At 43.0% G+C, this 22,335-nt stretch overlaps 1 protein-coding gene across 1 annotated transcript in view; it reads left to right on the plus strand.

Moving 5' to 3' along the window:
- Positions 1–22,335, plus strand: part of LOC309567888 (uncharacterized protein) — a 246,936-nt gene that overhangs the window by 13,031 nt on the left and 211,570 nt on the right. Inside the window, exon 3 of the mRNA XM_082273403.1 lies at positions 15,471–15,516. Within this exon, the coding sequence (XP_082129529.1) occupies positions 15,471–15,516 (46 nt within the window). The remainder of the gene's footprint in view (positions 1–15,470; positions 15,517–22,335) is intronic.

Here is a 22,335-nt window from a genome sequence, read left to right on the forward strand (position 1 = left end):
TGATTTAGCTATGCACTGCATCAAAGGAATTAGAGCAAATCCTGTGCAGAACTGGCTTATCATCAAGTCATGCTGGTCACATCAGTGACTCACATCACAACTATGCACAGTAGGCAGATTGTCATGATTTACAGAACTGATGAAAAACAGCATGATGTTGCTTAATTTAGTGATTTGTTCAATGTTTAAAGGAGTTGTAAAGGCAGAAGGTTTTTTATCTTAATGCATTCTATGCATTAAGATAAAAAGACTTCTGTGTGTAGCAGCCACCCCAGCACCCCCTAATACTTACCTGAGCCACATCTCTGTCCAGTGATGTCCACAAGTCCCTCCGCCGTCTGGGACTTTCCCTCCAGATTGGCTGAGACACAGTAGCAGTTCCATTGGCTCCCACTGCTGTCAATCAAAGTCAGTTAGCCAATCAGGAGAAAGAGGGGGCAGGGCCGAATTATAGCTCCATATCTGAATGGACACGTGGAGCTGCAGCTTGGCTCAGGTGCCCCCATAGCAAGCTGCTTGCTGTAGGGGCACTCCCTCTTCAAGTAGAATTGTACAAAAAAAGATTGGTTTAACCCACAGGTTCTTTTTGTTAACACTACTATTCATTCATATTAGCTTTTGGGATGTACAATTGCAGCAATTTAAAAATTGAATGAAAGGTTTAAACTTGTAAAACACTTTTTGATATATAAAAAGTGCATTTTATATACAATTATATAGATCAGAGCCAGTGACTCCTGCTATCAATATGCCCTGTGAGGAGGGAGAGAGCAGGGAGATGCACTATGTAATATGTGAAGCCTATCTAAATACCTCAAATAAATACCATGGACTTAAAGTGATACTAAACTCACACTGTTTAATTTACATTGTCCCTTTTATTTCTGTATGTGGATGTTGGCGCTGTAATTATTAAAAAAACAAAACAAAAAAAAAAAAACATCTAAGTACCTTTTACCTAATTGATATACAGCTGTCACATGATCCAGCTCTTTCCCAGCCTGTCTGCAGGGAAACATAAGCAGGAGCTTCTAGTCCTCTGCTGCTGGTCACATGTTCAAAAAAAACAGCCTTTGGAATACAGAGTAAAAATAAATAATTAATAACAATAAACTGTTTAAAATATATGTAAAATGTAAATAACTGCGCTAAGCTAGATAAAACGAAAAAGCAGCAGCTGTAGTGGGAAACACTATGAATAGATATGTAAATAGAAAAGCTGCGCTAAACAATTGATATACTGTGAATTAGCAATATCACAGAAAGGAGGTTAGGTTACAGTCCATACACATAGCACAGATTTTTGGAGTGACCTTTTGGTGGTGGATTTATCATCCCTACATCTGCACCTTGGAATCCTCTTTCTGTGGACTGTCCTAAACCATTATACATGTTCAATCTGTGCTATGTGTATGGACTGTAACCTAACCTCCGTTCTGTGATATTGCTAATTCACAGTATATCAATTGTTTAGCGCAGCTTTTCTATTTACATGTTTAAAATATATATTTGGAATCAAATTTTTAATATTTTTTGTGCGCAGCTTTCTACCAGTTACAGCCTGTTTAACATTCCTCTAGCCTTTGTCTTAAGCCTAGTACATACTAGTATTTTTTTTTTCGTTCAACCCAGCAGGGCTGAACTAAAATAAACGGACAGCTCAGGATGAGCCATTGTACTAACTATCTGATGTTAGTGGAGCGATCTCCCCTATTGTGCTATTGTGTTCTGAGAGGGGGACAGCACGCCTGCCAGAACACTCCGGCCATTGCTCTCAGACAATTGCTGAGAGCGATGATTGGGAACCGCTCGGCAGACCTTTTTCTGTCATGCCCCTTCGACAGAAGCTGGCCGAACAGCCTGGTTCCGTTGGACTGACTGCAGTACACATGAGCCAAAACTGGCGGATGCTGCCCGACATTCTGCCTGTGTGTACTAGTCTTTAGAATAATAGGGAGGTGAAGCCTCCAATTATCTACATGTAATATCCTGCCCCCATTTTGTTTAGCTGGTTAATGGGCATGGAGGAGGAGGAAGAGAGTGGGCTGTCATTTACCACTGTGTATACGCCCACATGTGTGACTCCATTATCACATGGGCTGCTCAGATGTGATAGGGAGGAAATGCTCAGCATAGAAATTTGCAGTTTGCAGAGTTGCCACCACAACTGCAAAATCCCTAGCTGAATTAGGGATATGGACAGAATGTAGAGAACAGCAGGATCAACCAGGTTTTTTGCAGAATACAGAAAACAAATCTGATAGTGAGTATGAACAGCATATATTACACCATTTTTTTTCCAATAAAATTTTTTTATTGAGAATTAGTGCAATTATGAACACAAATAATGTAACATCAAAGAGATTAACAAGTTATTGAGGATCATAGACTGTGAACAAACATCCGAAAAAAGGCTATCACATTTGGTGACTAGTGCATGAACAGAGCAAATTAGGTATCAACATGGGTATGAATTACAAAAACCATTATGCCCAAGTAGTCTATGATCGGTTCTAACTGTAAACAAACACGAGGAGAGATCCTAGGAGAGGACCCACCCCAAAATTTGGCCAGAGGGGCCAGTAATAAAAAGTATAGAAAGAGTGGAAAAAGGGAAAGAGATGAAGGAAGAGGAGTAGGTGGGGGAGGAGGGGGGGGGGTGAAGGGAGGGTAATATAGATATTATATATCGCCCAATTTTCAGAAAGCAAACAATGCATTCACCTGCTGAGTGTAATCATTATATCTATATAGACCAGCATTGGGAGCTAATGTGATATTAGTGTTAGAAAGTTGTCGGAGAGCGTGAACATCAACCAGGGTCTCCACATTTTGTGGAAAGGGATATCATTTTCCTTTTTGATAGCCACAATCTCCTCCATTTCATAAATTGACTTTACCTTATCGGCCCATTCTTTATTAGAAGGAATATTTTGAGTATTCCAATGAAGAGGTATGATAGTTTTGGCTGCATTAAGCAGGTGTCTCGAGAGAGAGCGTTTGGATTTTTTATATGAGAAATTATTAACATGCAGCAAACAAGCAGCATTCAGGTCTAAGGAGATATCTGTGATGAGCTTTATTAGATTTATGATCTTAACCCAGTAAGCTTGTATTAAATCACAAGACCACCATAAGTGAACAAAAGTACCTTTATGAGCTAAGCACCTCCAACAAGTTTCCGAGTACCGCAAGGACCATGCCCTTAATTTCACCGGTGTAATATACCATTGTGTGTGTATTTTGAATGCCGTTTCCTGAATCTTAGTACTCAAAGAGCATCTATGGGTAAAGACACATGCCTTCTCCCAATTTTTGTCAGAGATAGTGCAATTTAGGTCCCGCTCCCGCATCTTTTTAGATGTGTCCGGTGGTTGCGTAGTGGTATGAGCGATCCACTTATACGCTTGAGAAGTGGTTTTAGGAAAAGGCAATTGGTCCTTGCAAATCTTCTCGAAAACCGTTAGGGGCTCTGTCAGAAGAGGTTTTTGTTTGTGATTTCGTATAAAATTATGAAGTTGAATGTAGTTCCAATACGTAATGGAACTTCCATTACGTATTGGAACTACATTCAACTTCAAAATTTTATGGAAGTTAAAGAATTTATGGCGCTTTTCCACTACATGGAACTGAACGGTTCAGCTCGCTTTTGTGCTTTTCCACTGCATTGTACCACATGGTACGGTGTTGGAACGGTTCGGTACGGTACGGTACGGCGGCGCTTTTCCACTACATGGAACCGAACGGCACGGCTCGCTTAAACAGTACCACCTCAGTTGTGGTTCCAAGAGGGCCGTACCGGTACCATATCCCACAATCCTTTGCATGCAGCCTTGACTGTTTGTCACTACTAGCCACTGATTGGTCAGAGAATCATCAAACCGTACCAAACCGTTCCAACACCATACCATGCGGTACCATGCAGTGGAAAACCAAACAGAGCCAAGCAGGGCCGAGTGGAGCCGAGCCGGTACTTGCAGTGGAAAAGTGCCATATGTGCTTTTCTAAAACTAACAGTACACTATCCAAAAGTCAGGGAACAAAAAGCTCTTTCCATAAAATACAAATTCTGCAGAAAGATAATGAATTCTGGGACACTGGCATTTTGAACATTTTACATTATATAGCACATGCTGCCAGCACAGTTCATTAGTTCATTACCACTAGGCATTCCTAAAGTTGTGCACAGTAGACATTCTTTACTAAAGAGAAAAGCTAATTACTAAGTGCAATTTACAGTCTGCAGAAAATCAGACATAGTTAAAGGATGGATGGGGGAGGAGGACACTGTTTGGCAATGGAAATTTGCATTATAGACTCATAAGCTGAGAGCTGGGGCCTTGAGGAGAGCCTACCCAGTCGGTAAAACAGATACAGCGATAATGCCTTTAGTGCCATTTTAAGAGCATTAAAGGGCCCCGGGCAATGCAGTGCACTAGGGACTAGGGCCCTGCTTACACAATCACCCATGAGAATAAAAATGCAAATTATCGATAAGGCGATATTTATTGGTCCTGCAGTGCAAGGCTAATTTCAGCTTCCAACTTCGGCGGCTGGGTCCGGTGAACACACACACGGACGGAAGTCAGACTCGACTGTCCTGTTTGTGCCTGTTCCCGTGGAGGTGGACAGGCATTACTGCAGTTGTGGGCTGCCCCTCCTCGGCCCAAGTGGCCTGACAGCAGCGCAGGGCCGACCGGCGCTTGCCACCTGCTAAGTTTGGCGGCTGGATGCACACAGAAATCGGGACTAATGCTTGGCTGGGGCTGGGTTGCTGGGCAGGGGGGCCCCCCTGGCAAGTGGGGCCCCCAGGCAACTTCCCAGCGTGACCATTTGGTAAGATGGCCCTGCCTTTACTGGCACAGCTGCACTTGAATTAAATCGGCCCACTAGAGCACAGTCAGGGGAATTCAGTAAAGTATTTACAGCAGTTTTATGGTGGTGGGTTCCCTTAAAACTACCTGTGCCAATTTGAAGCACGCATTTGTGAGTACAGTGTGAGTACAAGTACCATTGCATGTGACAAATTCAAGTTGCTTTTCCTCCATTTTAAGAACCTGTCGGAATGGCCCCCCTTCCCCCCACCTGCTGGTGCCTATCTGGGCTCTCCCATGTGATCAGGAAGCCCAGGATCCCATCATAGAGCTGATCAGAGAATGGAAGTCCCCACTGTGTCCATAAACGAGTACCAGGCTTGCATGCAGAGGCAAATGCATATGTGGCACCCTCTAGAATAGGCGTAGGGAAATTGACTTTACTCTTGGTAGTTGCATGAGTCTGTTAATTGAGTCAGGGTTCAGATTCAGGTCAAGCTGGACGTCTCTACAGACCAGGCCTCTATCTCCTCCCCCTGGTTCTGGAGGTTTCATGGAAACGTGTAGAAGCCTAGTGGGCAGGGGTATAGGGGCAGCGATCTGAATAATTATGGAAGTCTGACCAATTCCCAGGCTGAAGGCTTGACAGGCCCTTATGGGTTCCAGGCCTATAAATATTGTTGAGCCTGGCCAACAAGGGGAAAGAAGAGTCGGGTGGAAGATGGAGTGCTGAAGTGCTGCTGTGTGTGTGGCCTGGGAGGGGGCCCTCAAGAAGGAGGGGTCTACCTTCAGGCTTGAGATTGAAAAAAGGAAGCTGAAAGAGGGATCTTCAGTGTCCTACAATTCACCTGGGGGAAGGACAGCCTGCAAAGCCAGGAAAGAAACTAGCCCAGTTAAAAGCCTAAAAGCAGTTTCACCTACAGCTGCAGGACAAGGACTGGACTGTGTGAGTACCTCTGCACCCCCAGGGCCTACAAGGGAGAGGGAGAGAAGTCCATAAATAAAACAGTTCATGCAGAGTCACTAGAGAGGCAGCTCCTGTGGCAAGCAAGAAGGAAGCACTTGTAGTGAACTGTAGGAAAAACACAAAGCGCCAATCTAAGTGTAGCATGAAAGTTTAATAAGCGGTCTCATAGGCTGTAGTACTCACAAACAAGGATGTAGGATCCATATTAAAAGGTTGTCCATGTGTGAAGAGAATGTCAGTCCAGTGGAATGTTCAGGATGGCCTCCAGCGGTCACGGCTCCCGCGGTCCTTGCCGGTGGTTGCCGGCACTTCCTGGTTGTCGGAACGCACGGTGGCTCGCTCCTGACGTCACCTCCCGGACGTGACGTAATGGCGCAGGCCGGCCTGCGGTTCTACATTGTGGGTTATACATTGTGTTTTTTTGCATTAACATGTATTAAAGTGTATTTTTTCGCAAAAAATTACATTTGAAAAACCATTGCACAAATACAGTGTGACATAAAAAATTGCAATGACCACCATTTTATTCTCTAGGGCCCCCACTAAAATATATATATATAATTTTCTATGTGATTTTCTACCAAGAAATACAGATTTTTACTTGTAAACAAAAAGTGTCAGAAAAGGCTGGGTCTTCAAGTGGTTAAGATCAACTCTGATCTGGTATATAGACAGTTCTCAGAGTGGAGCATGTCTGTGCTGGGAAGCTGTCATAAATGTGACTCAGGCCTCTATACTAATCTCCATTCAGTTGTCAGTTCAGAGATTCTATGGCCAGAAGCTTATTTTAAACAAAGGGGCCAAGGATAGTTGTGATGTCATTGTCATGCCAATGGCCATACATGGAAAATGACTTGAGTCACCGGGCGGGTGGAACCTGATATAGAGCTGAAAGACTAGTTCTCATCAGGTCTGCCTTTCTTTTGATTGACAGTGGATGGTAATGGGCAGATTAGAAAGCCTCAGTTGCACTAAGTAGTGGCTGTCAATCAATAGCATGACTGACCTGATAGAGATTTAGTCTCTCAGTTCCCTATCGGGCTTCTCCCACCCATAGTACTAAACTCCTTGGCCATGCGCATGTCAGTGTGATGGGTACAGTGCTGAGGAGAGAGCGCACTGAGGAAGGAATATCCAGTATGGACAATCACTTCAGTCTCGGGCTCTGACAATTTCATGTAATATTATTATTATAATACAGGATTTATATAGCGCCAACAGTTTGCGTAACACTTTACAACATGAGGGAGGACAGTACAGTTACAATACAATTCAATACAGGAGGAATCAGAGGGCCCTGCTCGACAGAGCTTACACCTGTCTCTGACACTCTTTATGAATTACCCTCACTACCTTTTAAGCACCTTGTCCCCATGTTCTTCATTTGAATCTGGAAGCTCCCTTTAACAAGGGGTCCCCCAGATCCCACCCCGCCCCCATGTGAATGAGTATGGGGTACATAGTACCCCTACCCATTCAACTAAAAAGTGTAAAAAGTGAATAAAGACATGAGTTTTTGACAATTATTATTAATATACAGGATTTATATAGCGCCAACAGTTTGCGCAGCGTTTTACATCGTAAGGACAGACAGTACAATTACAATACAATTTAATACAGGAGGAATCAGAAGGCCCTGCTTGTTGAAGCTTACAATCTAATCCTTTATTAAAAAATAAAAAACAATGTCCCCCTGATGTAGATCCATCATCAATCACGCCACCCTCCGCCACCACTGGACATGAAAAAAAAAATAAACCTCCAGCCTACTCAAATGCTCCCCACCAACTGCCTGCTCCTCCATCGAAATTCTTAAATAGCTAAGGGGCAGAGTCACCAGATGAATGACGTCAGCAGGTGACCCCCGCCTCTTGTTAAAAACACCAACCGGGCCATGCTGGGCCAATAATGTAACAAGGAGGTGGGGGTTACCCGCTGGCGTCATTGGGTGACTCCCCCCCTTACCTATTTAAGAAATGTCAGATGGAGGAGCAGGTAGTTGGCGAGGAGCGTTCAATGAGGCCAGAGGTTTTTTTTTCGGGTCCAAAGGTGGCAGCGGGTGGCGTGATTGATGATAGATCTACATTGGGGGACATTCTATTTTATGTTTTAATAAAAGAATTGTCAAAAACTCATGTATGGTCTTTATTCACTTTTTTGGTGATTGGGTAGGGGTACTATGTACCCCATACTCATTCACATAGGGCGGGATCTGGGGGCCCCCTTGTTAAACCACTGCCCAGGGTTGTAGGGAAGAGGCCCTTGTTCCCATCAACATGGGAACAAGGTGCTTTGGGATGGCCGGAGGTCTGCATGCTCAGATGAAGGTCTTGTATGGATTTTGGGGGTGACCTCTTGCTGTTTTTTTTTAGAATTTTATATTGCCGACATTGTTTTGTTTATATTTCAGCTGTTAGTGGGGAAGGCCGATGAGACATTGATTGTTAAGGCAGCTGGCTTTCCAGCCCACTGCCTAACAACCAGCTATTCTTCATACAGAATTCGAATCAATCGATCTCTTTTTGACCGATCCAAATTCTAATTGTTCCGAAAAATTTTAATTTGTTAGAAAACGAATAAACAAAACTAATTTTTAACAAAACGATCGACCAGAATCTCTGAATAACCAAAAATTTGTCAGAATCTTTATTCTGACTGAAACAAATTGACATGTTTAGCATTCGGATTTTTTGTTTAATAACTTTTTATTAAAGAATTTTAGACATGAACATGAGCATAAAACATGTGGTACAAGAATATTACAATGTGGTACAGGCACATTCAAACTGGTGTACAACAATAAACTCTAAGGTAAGAGCAATCAAAGTAGTGTTGCATAACTCGGACTTAGCATTCGGATTTAAAGCTGAATCCTGGCTTTTGTTACACTTTACATGCAATGAATACAAAGCTTCCTCCATCTAGTAACATAGAAACATAGAATGTGTCGGCAGATAAGAACCATTTGGCCCATCTAGTCTGCCCAATATATCTGAATCCTATGAATAGTCCCTGGCCCTATCTTATATGAAGGATAGCCTTATGCCTATCCCATGCATGCTTAAACTCCTTCACTGTATTTGCAGCTACCACTTCTGCAGGAAGGTTATTCCATGCATCCACTACTCTCTCAGTAAAGTAATACTTCCTCATATTACTTTTAAACCTTTGCCCCTCTAATTTAAAACTGTGTCCTCTTGTGGTAGTTTTTCTTCTTTTAAATATGCTCTCCTCCTTTACCGAGTTGATTCCCTTTATGTATTTAAAAGTTTCTATCATATTCCCTCTGTCTCTTCTTTCTTCCAAGCTATACATGTTAAGGTCCTTTAACCTTTCCTGGTAAGTTTTTTTAAATAATGTACATCACGTAAATACACCCAGAAGCGCTTGCAAACTTACATCATCTTAAGTGATTTCATGATCTCATCTGTCTGTAGAATCGAACTTATTATTACACGTTGCAAAGCCAAGTAATCTAACCACTAGACCACTTCAGGTCTGCACTTAGTGCTGCCATTGCTAAGCAAGCATTTACAAAACATTTAAAAGCATCCTTCCCATTGGCTGCTTACTTGGGAGAGCAGAGTGCAGACCTTACACAGAAAGGGGTACGTTTTCTTTAATGCTGGGCTCACACATATGTGGCCATGGTTTTAGTGCAGCAGTCCGGTGCAGTTCTGTTCACTGGTTCAGGTGCGATTCAGGTGCAAATTATTACCTGACATCCCACCTGAATTGGACCCAAAAATGCACAGGACCCTTTTAAACTGAACCGCGGCCTTCCCGCACATGTGTGAACCAGCTGCATTGAAAGCCGTACACATTCACGTTATGTAAATTGGATGCGGTTAAAAACGCATCCAGTTTGCATATATGTGAACCGAGCCTCAGTCTATAAATTTGATGCGTGTTGCTAAAGAGAAAGTGACAGCAGCATTTCAGGAGGCTGTGGAATAAACAGCATGCAGGACAGACCCCTTACATCAGGGTCCCCCTTACATAAGAGTCCCCCTCACATTAGAGTCCTACATTAGATTCACCATTAGAGTCCCCCTTGCTTCAGGGTCCCCATCAAACCCACCCTTACATCGGATTCCCTGCCAGCATCCCCACTTACATCATGTCTGTCTCCATCAGAATCCCCCTTTACCTCAGGGTCCCCCTTTACCTCAGGGTCCCCATCAGAGCCCACCCCCACAACAGGGTCCCGATCATCCCCCCTTACATCAGATTCCCCATCAGCACCCCCCTTACATCAGGGTCCCCCCTAGAGTCCCCCCTTACATCAGGGTCTCCATCAGAGTTCCCCTTACATTAGAGTCATTCTCAGATTTCCCCTTACATCAGAGTCTGCATTAGGATGAAGATACACCACAGACCCTAGCTGTGGTCCAGATAAAATCTTATAGAGGGCCAGATAGTTTGGAGACTCCTGGTTTAAACAGTAAAAATGTTTTAATTAGAAGTATGTGAATCTATTATATCCTATTGTCGGACTACAGTGCTGTTTTCAAAAAGGCCATAAAGTCAAGCCATTCTGTATGCTTAGGTCATGTTTGTCTATTTGTTGTTACATGTTTGTCTATGCCTTTTCTGAAATCATGTGTGTTAAAGGAGAAGTAGAACCAAAGCTATTTGGCTATACTTCTATATATTCCAGGAGCGAAGTTCGTTCTGCACTCCTGTGACCAGTTTTCAGCTGACAGCAGGTTGAAGTCAACTGATGTCACAGAACCGGTCCAGGCCCTGAAAAGATCCTGACCATATGCCTGGACCGATAGCTGGCTCAGCCTTTTCAGAGATCTGCGGTCCCCGGGCACACAGGAGGGAATCCAATATAGGCAGGGCAGGGAAGGGGGATCGGTGCGGTGGGATGGGGAGACTATTATAGGAGTGATGCCCTGTGTGTGTTTCTCTCCAGCAGCTGAAAGCCGACAGGAGGGAGATGGAGAGAAACCGGCTTTCAGCTGCTGCAGAGAGCCGCACAGGGCATTGTTACAGTAATGAACCCCTGCCCCACCAAACCAATCCCCCTCCCTGTCTGGCTTCCCCTATGTGCCCGGGCTCCCTACAGGATGACTGGTGGTACCCCACGTCAGTGGCCCTGGTAGTAGGTATACATTAAAAAAAAAAAAAGGATCACTGTCATGCACATTTTCCTAACATTCAATTCTTTATTATGACATTTTTATATGACTGCACAAAGGCACATTTTAAAGTCTTAAAGCTACATCAGTCTAACTTTTTTCTACACGTAGATCAGGGATGTCAAACTCAGTTTCATCATGGTCCACATCAGCATTATGATTGCCCTCAAAGGGCCAGTTGTATCTGTAAGACTAGATGTCCAGATTACCACCCCTACTTATATGACAAAAGCACTCCCACCATCAGCAGTCAAGAGTCCTCCACCCTCCCTTACATCACAGTGCTCCCCTTACTTTAAACTGCTGCTGAGAAGAAGCTGGCGGCATTGCTGGAAAGCAGAAAGTGCAGGGTCTGGAGGGGAACAAAAGGAAGCCTGGAGCTCTTCTGCAGCTGCAGGAGAGGTGTGAGGGCCACATGAGATGGCCGGAGGGCCAGATTTGGCCCCCGGCCTTGTGTTTGACACATGTGAAGTAGATGTTCTTGATAAATCACTATCTATGTGTAAAATTATTGTAAACCCCATGCACATCTCATATATGCTGATGCTGAATGCAGAAAAACTGTTAAATGATTCCTATTAAATTCCTAATTAAATTAATTCCTTATTAAATGATTGCGATTTCAATAGGATTTTTTTTCATTAAGAATTAGCAGTGCAGTACAAAGAAACACGCTGCCTTTTAGCAGACGTGCGGGCAGCCAATAAAGTGATACTAAACCCACAACAGTAAAATCAGTCTGTATATGCAGTAAAGCATGCTTGTTATACGCACTGTGGGACCTAAGGGGTTAATCATTCGCATTGTGTATAAAGGATGTTTGATCCTGTCTTCTCTGATCCTCCTCTTCTTTCATTGTCCCAAAAAAATAACCTGATATTTACAGAGCCAGGGGATGGGCTGCAGTTTGGTGTGTATTGCTAGAGCTAGAGAGTTTTTTTTTTTTTCTTGAGAGGGTGCATGTGATCAGCACAGGGCCAATCAATACTGTCCAGATAGAGGATCAGGGGAGAATGAAAACTCCTCCTACAAGCTTTACTAGGAACAGATACAAGTCACAAGACTGCTATATACTGCTGATGAGAAAAGGTATTTATCCATTTATATTTACTTACTGCGCTGCTAATTGGGGGTAATACTATGGCGGCGGTCTCCCCATAGGGTTATGGCGGTTTCACGTTGGATCTACTACCAGATTTCGTTTATTACTGCATGGACCCAATATTATCTCACGTTGGTCGTCTTTGGGAATACTATACCCATTACTGCAAATACATGGGGTGATCTTTGTCACCAAGAGGCAAGGGAATAAATACCTCTGATACTTTCAAGAACCTAGGGGAGTATTACCTTGTCATCTTATGGACTCCTTCATATTATACAGCTATATCTCTCGGTTTATCTATTAGCTTCGCTGACCATATTGTACCTCTGGTGGATCCACACTGTATACACCGACCATTCCAGTTTACCAGTCTTCTAATTACGTCCAATGGGAGTCACGCTCCTGAAGAAGCGATTTTGCAAAACATATTGAGCTGACACTCCTATTACCCCCAATTAGCAACGCAGCCACGCTGACATCCCCCGAGGGGCTCTTGGTATATGTATCACTATCCCCTTAGGGGATTTGGCCTTATGACTGTTATGGCTAGTAGGGGCTACGATTTAGTTATATTTGTTCTATCTAACAATATTGAATGTTTTTTGCTTTTTTAAATTGTTTGTTAGTTTTATATACAAATAAACTTTGATATATTTTTTACACAAGTGCCTTGAAAGTCCATATTTATATTCCTAGCTCGATATTCCCAGCTCGAACAGTTTGCAATAGGATGTGGCACATTATTTACTCTATGCATTCAGGTCACCACCCCTCTTAATGCACAATTCCAATTCCCCAAATGGATGTTTAAAGCCGGGGGGGGGGGGGGGGGGACCAAGGAGGGAATACAATCTGAAGAGAAACCTGTTGCATGTAGGATCCTCCACAAGAATTGTAAGGCCTCAAGCACCCTGCTGCTCCTAAACTCAAGTTTAGGAGCTTTTGTGTTTTTTTTTGGCAAAGCCCCTGAACTCAACTCAATAAATCCTATGTATCCATCCACACATAGGCTTTTACCAGAGTTTGAGTGCAGCAGAGTTTAGAGGCAGTCAAAGATCTTCTTCTGAACACAGAAGAATCGTGTTTAACCGCTTGCCGACCGCCGCACGAATATTTACTGCGACGGTCAGCCCCGTACAGGAAAAGTGACGTAGTACTATGTCGCTTGCCTGAGAGCCTCTAGGGGGCGAGCTCCCGCTCGTTCCCTAACATGTCCACACGTGTGACCGGCGGACCCGATGTCCGCCGGTCACTCGCGATCTCCCGGTGGAGAGGGAGAATGGCAGGTGGCTATTGTAAACAAAGCTGCCTGTCATTCTCCCTGGTCTAACTGCAGAGATCATACGATCCTGCTATGTAGGATTGTATGTCTCTGTGGTTACATCACTAGCCACACCCCTTTACTGTTAGAAGCACGCCCCTAGGGACACACTTAACCCCTGCATCACCAATAAAGTTAACCCCTTTCATTTTTACAGTAACAGTGCATACGTATAGCACTGATTACTGTAGTAATGTCACTGGTACCTCCAAAACTGTAAAAAATGTCAGTCAAGGGTCCAATCTGTCCGCCGCTATGTCACAGTCCCGCAAAAAAAAAAAAAACGCAGATCACCGCCATTACTCGTTAAAAAAAAAACAATAAAAATGACAGAAATCTTTCCCTTAGTTAGTAAACGCAATAACATTTGTGCAAACCAATCAAAATATGCTTATTGCGATTTTTTTTTACCAAACATAGGTAGCAGAAAACAAATTGGCCTAAAATGTTAAAAAATTTAGATTTTGAAATTTTTTTTTGGGGAATTTCATATAAAAAATGTGAAAAATATTGTTATTTTTTCAAAATTGTCGCTCTTTTTTTGTTTATAGCGCAAAAAGAAAAAATCGCACAGGTGATCAAAAACCACCAAAAGAAAGCTCTTTTTGTGGGAAAAAAAGGACGCCAATTTAATTTGGGTACAGCATCGCACGCCCGCGCAAAGTCACGTTAAAGTCACGCAGTGCCGAATTGCAAAATAGGGCCTGGTCAGGAAGGGGGTAAAATCTTCCGGGGCTCAAGTGGTTAAGAGAGGAGCATTTGGGCATATAAAATGCCAAAAACCCCTAAACACATCTAAATGCTCCTAATCGCTAGGCGCATTTATCACTACAACATTTATTAGTTTTAATGCCCAGAATAAATGAAAATTCTGGCCAATGAAATAAAAGAGAAAATCCAGCTTAAAGTTTTTAACGCTGATTTTCTCCTGTCAGGAGAAACAGTGTATATAAAAAACCAGTGGGCATGAAGCCGAAATGCAAATTTACAGTATAAGAATTGGAGAGAGGGAATTCATTATTCTATATTCTAGAAAATTTCAATTAATGTAAATAGGAACATTTTTCTTGCAATTACTCCAGTAAATAGGTAGGCTTGTTGGTAGATTCTTTGTATTCTTAGTAAAAAAAATCAGAACAAGATGTAGTTATTGCGCCAGGCTCTGGGATCTGAAAATAACCAATTAGAGGATTCAAGCTGGCAAAGGTTAGAAAGAAAGTTTGCAATGGTTTCAGAAGACTAACATGAGTTGTTGGGCACTTGGACACTGAGATGCAAAGAATGATGGAAAAAAAAAAAGATGAAAACAGAATTTTATTTAAGTCTTATGATATCCACTGCTTTAATGAACTGAATGTCATCTAATTTGGGCTTACTCCACATTTTCAGGTTTATTTGTAAGATTTGGATGTTATAAAAAAAAATATTGCAGTTAAAAAAATATATGCATTTTCAACTTCTAAATATTGAAATAAGCATTTTAGAGCAAACTATTATTTTTATTAATAAATAGCGGCACAGTTTGTGCAGGGAAATAGTGCCGTTACAATACGATTCTGAATAAGAGCAACAGGAGGGCCCTGCTGGTGAGAGCTTGCAAACTATAATGGCTACCTTTACAGTTGTGTAGTCATTTGTATTTTGTTTTTAATGGTGGTGGTTTGTATTCATTTAGTAAGGTGGTAACCTTTTTTGGATACTGCAGGATTACACTGTTGGTTTTATGGTTTATGAAGCATAATAATTTAAGATTGGACACAGCGGCAGTTCATTTAAAATGTTTTCTGCCAGTATTCACTTTAGTATCAAGCGTTCTTTGTAGACAGACAAGGGCAGTGCAGCTATCTATCACAGAAATAGGCAAAAGCACAAAAGATGATTGAATGAAATAATAATTTCTAAAAATTGAAAATGATCTTTTGAAAGTGCTGCATGTATTCCTGAACACATGCCCAAAGATAAAATGACATTTTCAGATGCCATAATGAGCCATGCACAAAGGAAAAATCTTTGACTATCAACACTCGGGCATATTTGTCCTTTATAGACTAGTGATGAAAATAGAAATCTATGCTATAAATATGTTTTCTGACATTTCTCTTTTTTTCTGTTTTAGAGAAGAGGAAGTTGTCAGTACACCTGTACCACCTACCCTGCCAGAGGTGAGCATGAAATGTTCTGTGTCTCTACACTCCGGCCTTTCAGCTACCAATCTGCTTGCTTTAATTAACACCTTTGTTTTTACTAATTAGTTTTACTGCATACCTTAAATCCAGATGTCTTTTGGCCAGTTATGTAACATCCTGGGCTCCTTCCTCTTCTGATCCCATTCTTGAAAAGTGGCTAGTGCTTAATAGTGTCCCCTTTTCTTCGGCAGGGGTCTCCAAACTATGGGCCTCCAGTAGTTCAGAAACTACAATTCTCATCATGCCTAGTCATGTCTGTGAATGTCAGAGTTTACAACAGCTCATGCATGGGTGTCCGCAGAACTTTTTCCGGGGGGGGCATAATTTTAAGGTTGATCATGCTCCGCCCCTTTTCAACAATGTCATGAAGGAGAGGGGCTTAGTCATATCACATAAAGTGCATAATGACTTTGAGAAACCTGATGAAAAAGCAAAGCTGACTCTCTCTGTTTTGGGTCTGTGCAGGCGGCGCATGCATGCACGCGACGTCAGTACGTGCTGTGATGTCACGTGCCATGCCTCTGTGCACGGGGCTGCAAGTCTCCTCAATTTCCTTGCCCCAGGCTCCCCCTCTCCTGGAATGATAGCGCGGGGGCGTGGGGCTGAGGACAGTTGTCCATGCGGCTGCCAACGTCAGTCACCGCACAAGCCGTGACTTGCGAGTTTTTATTTTTAAAGGGGAAAAATAAGCCGCTCTTTACCAGTTTTCAGAGCGCCAATTGCCGCTCACGTGACCTGCCGCCTCTCTCCTCCTCTCTGCCTCTCCTCCTTGCCTCCCAACTGATGTCAGCGGGGAATCCGCAGGCAGCTGTGAGACAGAGAAAGGAGAGAGCTGGCGGGTCACGTGAGCGGCGATCGGTGCTCTGAAAACTGTTAAAGAACAGCTTATTTTTTTAAAACATATACACAGGGGCACGGGCACACAGGATTATTAAACAGACCAGACAGGATGGTATAAAGTGGCTTAACAACCACTTTAAAGGGGAAGTTGAGATTCTGGGGGGGGGGGGGCCTTTCCCCCTTGTCCCCCCCCATGCGGACGCCCATGGCCTCATGGGACGTGTAGTTCCACAAGAGATGGAGGGCCATAGTTTGGAGACCCTGCTCTACAGCCTTCTCCTATGAGCCTAGGCCAGTGTGATGACACACACCCAGGGTGTGTGTCCATAACAGCTTGAGTGCACAGGGAGCTGGGTCAAGGGGCCATTCACACAATCTCAGTGCATTGGTGTGTGTTGCGTTACAGCAGTTAGGTCATTTGTATGGCCTAACATACCAACACAAGTGCATATACTGCTTCTGACAGCACACTGCGCTGCATGTCTGTTGGTAAGGTTTTTTGGGGTGTCATTCAGAATAGATGGTACCACATAGCACCAACACATTTAGCATGCATTTCCGTATTTTACCGCAACAAATTCATGGGAATATGCCCTGAATGGTGCTGGCTGTCAATATACCTGGAAGAGGGCTGCAGGCTGATGCAAGAGCAGAATGTCTTTGGGGGGCAGCACCTAGGAGGAGATGCATATTTCAATGAGGACTGCATTTTACTAAAACTGCTGGGCAGTAATATAAAAATATGATGTTAGAGATATGCAATAAACCGTAGCTAAACCCCAAAACAAAAATGAAATATAATGCAGTTTACCTGTCCTTAGATGTTGTGGCAGCATACATTTTTTTATGGTTTTTCTATTTATTTTTACCTGGTAATCCTGCAAATGACACGCTTCCTATCAATTTGTTTCTGCATTTACTTTTCTATGATATCAATGGAAGCAGCCATGGTTGTCACACAGGCTGGACTTCAGACATATCGGTCTTTGTTCATCTCTTTGACATGGTAAATGATGGCATTAGTAGTTCGGGTGGACAGATTTTTGGGTGGGGCTGGGGAAGACCCAGCTGTCATGGTACACGTGGGTACCAATGACATAGGCAGAGGAAGTTGGAGAGTCCTAAACGATTTCAGGGACTTAGGCGCTAAGTTGAGGATAAGGACCTCCAAGGTAGTATTTTCCGAAATACTACCTGTACCTCGAGCCACACCAGAGAGGCAGCGGGAGATTAGGGAAGTTAACAAGTGGCTGAGGAGCTGGTGTAGTAAGGAGGGTTTGGGGTTCCTGGAGAACTGGGCCGACTTCTCAGTCGGCCACCAGCTCTTTTGTAGGGACGGATTGCACCTAAATGGGGAGGGTGCAGCCGTACTGGGTGCGAGGATGGCCAAAAAGTTAGAGGGGCTTTTAAACTAGGGAATGGGGGGGAGGGTACAGATGTAGAATTAGCCAGTGGAAAGCAAGTTTCAGAGGGCAGAAATGGGGGCATTAGCGGTAGGGTGTTCGGAGCTCCTATACCCAGGGTGGGTATGGGGAAAAATCAGGAGAGCAGCCTAAAAACATCAAACAAGGATATAGGTAACCGGACAAAATTAAGAGGGTTGTATACCAATGCCAGAAGCCTGGCCAACAAGATGGGAGAGCTGGAGCTGCTGATGTTTGAGGAGGACTTAGATTTTGTGGGGATAACTGAGACTTGGTTTGACAGCTCTCATGAATGGATGGCAACCATTCAGGGGTATTCCCTTTATCGCAGAGATAGAGAGGGTAAAAAAAGGAGGAGGGGTATGTCTGTATATTAAGAACAGTGTACAGGTAAATATGAGGGATGATATTAATAATGGAGCTATGGACGAAGCAGAATCCCTATGGGTAGAGCTTTAAAGGGAAGGCACGGTGGGGAAGGTAATATTGGGCGTATGCTATAGGCCCCCCAACCTGAGGGAGGAGGGGGAGGCGGACCTCATTTTACAGATAGGATTGGCAGCAAGGACAGGAAACGTCATTATAATGGGGGACTTTAATTATCCAGATATAGACTGGGCAGAAGGAACCGCACACTCAGCCAAGGCTAGGCAGTTCCTAAATATCTTGCAGGACAATTTCATGGGTCAGATGGTGAATGCACCGACGAGAAAAAATGCAGTACTTGACCTACTGATTACCAATAATACAGACCTGCTCACGGATATAGAAATACGGGACAACTTAGGAAACAGTGACCATAGGTCGATAAGTTTCAGTATTAATTACAGTTATAGGAAGCAGAGGGGCAATATAAGGACACTGAATTTAAAAAGAGCCAATTTCCCTAAACTGCGCTCGCTGCTAGAAAATATCAATTGGGATAGAACCCTGGGAACAAAGAACACGGAGGAAAAATGGGAGTGCTTTAAGAGCATACTTAACAAGGGGATTGACCAGTGCATTCCAAAGGGAAATAAATTTAAAAGAGCAAAATTAAACCCTGGGTGGCTAAACTCCAACATAAAAATGTATATTAGTGCTAAAGATAAGGCCTTCAAAAAATACAAGACTGAGGGGTCATTGGCAGCATTTAAGCATTACAAAGAGTGTAATAAGAAATGTAAAGATGAAATCAGGGCGGCTAAAATAGAACACGAGAGACATATAGCGGAGGAGAGTAAAAAGAACCCCAAGAAGTTCTTTAAGTATATAACAGTAAGAAAGTGAGGCCAGAACACATTGGCCCCATAAAAGATGACAAAGGAAATATGGCCACTGAGGACAGAGAAAAGGCGGAAGTGTTAAATCATTTCTTCTCTTCAGTCTTCACAAAAGAATCGGGGGGCTACACGAACCTAGCTTGTAAGGCCGAACTAAACAACACACCTCAGGAAATGCCGCCATGGCTAGCAGAAGATAGACTTAGAACTAAACTAGAGAAACTTAACATAAATAAATCACCGGGACCGGATGGCTTGCAGCCGAGGGTTCTTAAAGAGCTCAGCCAGGTGATTGCCAGACCATTATTCTTGATCTTTAAGGATAGTTTACAGACGGGTATGGTGCCAGCTGATTGGAAAAAAGCCAACGTGGTACCAATATTTAAAAAGGGGCCGAGATGTATCCTGGGGAACTATAGGCCGGTCAGCCTAACATCGGCAGTCTGCAAGATTTTGGAGGGGATGTTAAGGGACCACATACAAGACTTTAGTAATGAAAACTGTATTATTAGTAGCAATCAGCATGGATTTATGAAAAATCGTTCTTGCCAAACCAATCTATTAACCTTCTACGATGAAGTGAGCTGCCACCTAGATAACGGAAAGCCTGTGGATGTGGTATATCTGGACTTTGCAAAGGCCTTTGACACCGTTCCCCACAAACGCTTACTGTACAAACTAAGGAAGGTAGATATAGACCATAAGGTGAGTACCTGGATAGAGAACTGGCTCCAGGGGAGAGTTCAGAGGGTGGTGATTAATGGGGAGTACTCGGATTGGGCGGGTGTGGAAAGTGGGGTCCCCCAGGGTTCTGTCCTGGGATCAATCCTGTTTAATTTATTCATAAATGATCTAGAGGAGGGGATATCTAGTACAATCTCAGTATTTGCAGATGATACTAAACTAAGCATGCCAATATCTTCTATGCAGGATGTGGAAACCTTGCAAGCGGACCTGAACAAAATAACGGGGTGGGCAACTACATGGCACATGAGGTTTAATGTTGAAAAATGTAAAGTAATGCACTTTGGGGCCAAAAACCAGAAAGCAAGCTACTCACTAGGGGGGGAGCCTCTGGGTGAGTCTAGGATGGAAAAAGACTTGGGGGTACTGGTAGACAACAGGCTTGGTAGTGGCATGCAATGCCAAGGCGCTGCAAGTAAAGCCAACAGAATACTGGGATGTATAAAAAAGGGGATTCACTCCAGAAATAAAGAGATTATTCTCCCACTCTACAAGACTCTGGTCCGGCCACATCTGGAGTATGCTGTCCAGCTCTGGGCACCGGTCTTCAGGAAGGATGTGCTGGAACTGGAGAGAGTCCAGAGAAGGGCAACAAAAATAATTAGGGGAATGGAGAACATCAGCTATGAGGAAAGACTGCAAGCACTGAACCTATTCTCTCTGGAGAAGAGACGACTGAGGGGGGATATGATATCAATGTACAAATACTGTACTGGCGACCCGAGCATAAGGAACAAACTATTCAGAGAAAGGAGATACAATAAGACACGTGGCCACTCACTAAAACTAGAGGAAAGGCGGTATAACCTTAAAATGCGTAAGGGGTTCTTCACTGTAAGAGCGGTAAGGATGTGGAATTCTCTTCCACAAGCAGTCGTATCAGCAGGGAGCATTGATAGTTTCAAAAAACTGTTAGATGGGCACCTTAGAGACCACAACATACAGGGGTATACAATGTACGATTAATAGCAAACACACACACACACACATCATAGGTTGAACTGGATGGACTGATGTCTTTTTTCAACCTCACCAACTATGTAACTATGTAGTTTACATATTAGAGAGAACATTGTTTATGATTCTTTATGCTATCTGTTAAAAGCACATGAAGTGACAAGGACACTGCATTTCTGACAAGATCACAGGTCTTTTCATTACCTAAAATGTTCTTAGTCTTAGAAAGGGAAACTAATGCAGTCACCACATCTAAGGATCTGTAGAATAAAAAAAGTTTTGGGGCTCACATACAATAGAATATATAGCCTATACAAAGTTTTAGAGGTGATTCAAATCATATTTCTTTGAAAAGACTATTCCCATCTTAAAACACACATATCATAAGAGCAAACAAAGCAAAGTCACCCCACTGCATAACAGTTAGCCTCCAAGTTTGCCAGCTGCCCCCTTCTGGGCTGCAGATACCAAAAAAAACAAGTTTTCTTTAAAGAAAACCTGTCTCTTTCTTTTTTGTACTAAATGCTGTATTAAAATATCTGAAAGAAGGTCATTTACCACCTGTACCTGTTTAGAAAGTGTCACCTAGACAGTGCAGAGGCCATTTTAAAAATGACTCCACAGCCTTAGGATGGACAACATATTTCAGTCATCATCGACTGCTATTATGAAATCCCACTGCCCTGTGATGACCTTATACACACTGGGATCAGTCACTCAAAAGGAGGCCTAGTACCAGTTACTGTATTTATGGAGGCCTAGCTTTTGTAGTCGGTGCTGCTTTGTGCTCCTGTGATTTGTTACTGTAACTGGGGAAGGACATGAGCAGCAGGGGGAAATTCAATGGCAATATGAGGTGATCACTGTGCCTGCCCTCAGAAGAGTGTCACAGTTTTTCTCTGGCAAAATCTCTTCAACAGGATTAGCAGTGGAAAGAGATCTATGCTAAGCTAAACAGTTGCCATGCAGAAAATCAACATTCAAATTGACATTGAAAGTGGCTGCAAAGTGGCTTATTTTAAAACTCCATGATTAAGAGTAACAAATAGTTAACTTTAATGAGGTATGTGTGACTTCCAAGACCTTTGTAGCTCTCCCACTGTTTCTTCTGCGGCTTCTGTGTAGGAGATACAGTGCATTGCGAAAGTATTCGGCCCCCTTGAACTTTGCGACCTTTTGCCACATTTCAGGCTTCAAACATAAAGATATAAAACTGTATTTTTTTGTGAAGAATAAACAACAAGTGGGACACAATCATGAAGTGGAACGAAATTTATTGGATATTTCAAACTTTGTTAACATATATAAAAAAAAAAAAAATGAAAAATTGGGCGTGCAAAATTATTCAGCCCCTTTCCTTTCAGTGCAGACTCACTCCGGAAGTTCAGTGAGGATCTCTGAATGATCCAATGTTGACCTAAATGACTAATGATGATAAATAGAATCCACCTGTGTGTAATCAAGTCTCCGTATAAATGCACCTGCACTGTGATAGTCTCAGAGGTCCGTTTAAAGCGCAGAGAGCATCATGAAGAACAAGGAACACACCAGGCAGGTCCGAGATACGG

The sequence above is a fragment of the Pelophylax lessonae genome, assembly GCF_965119305.1.
Source record: "Pelophylax lessonae genome assembly, chromosome: 12".
NCBI classification, from domain to species: domain Eukaryota; kingdom Metazoa; phylum Chordata; class Amphibia; order Anura; family Ranidae; genus Pelophylax; species Pelophylax lessonae.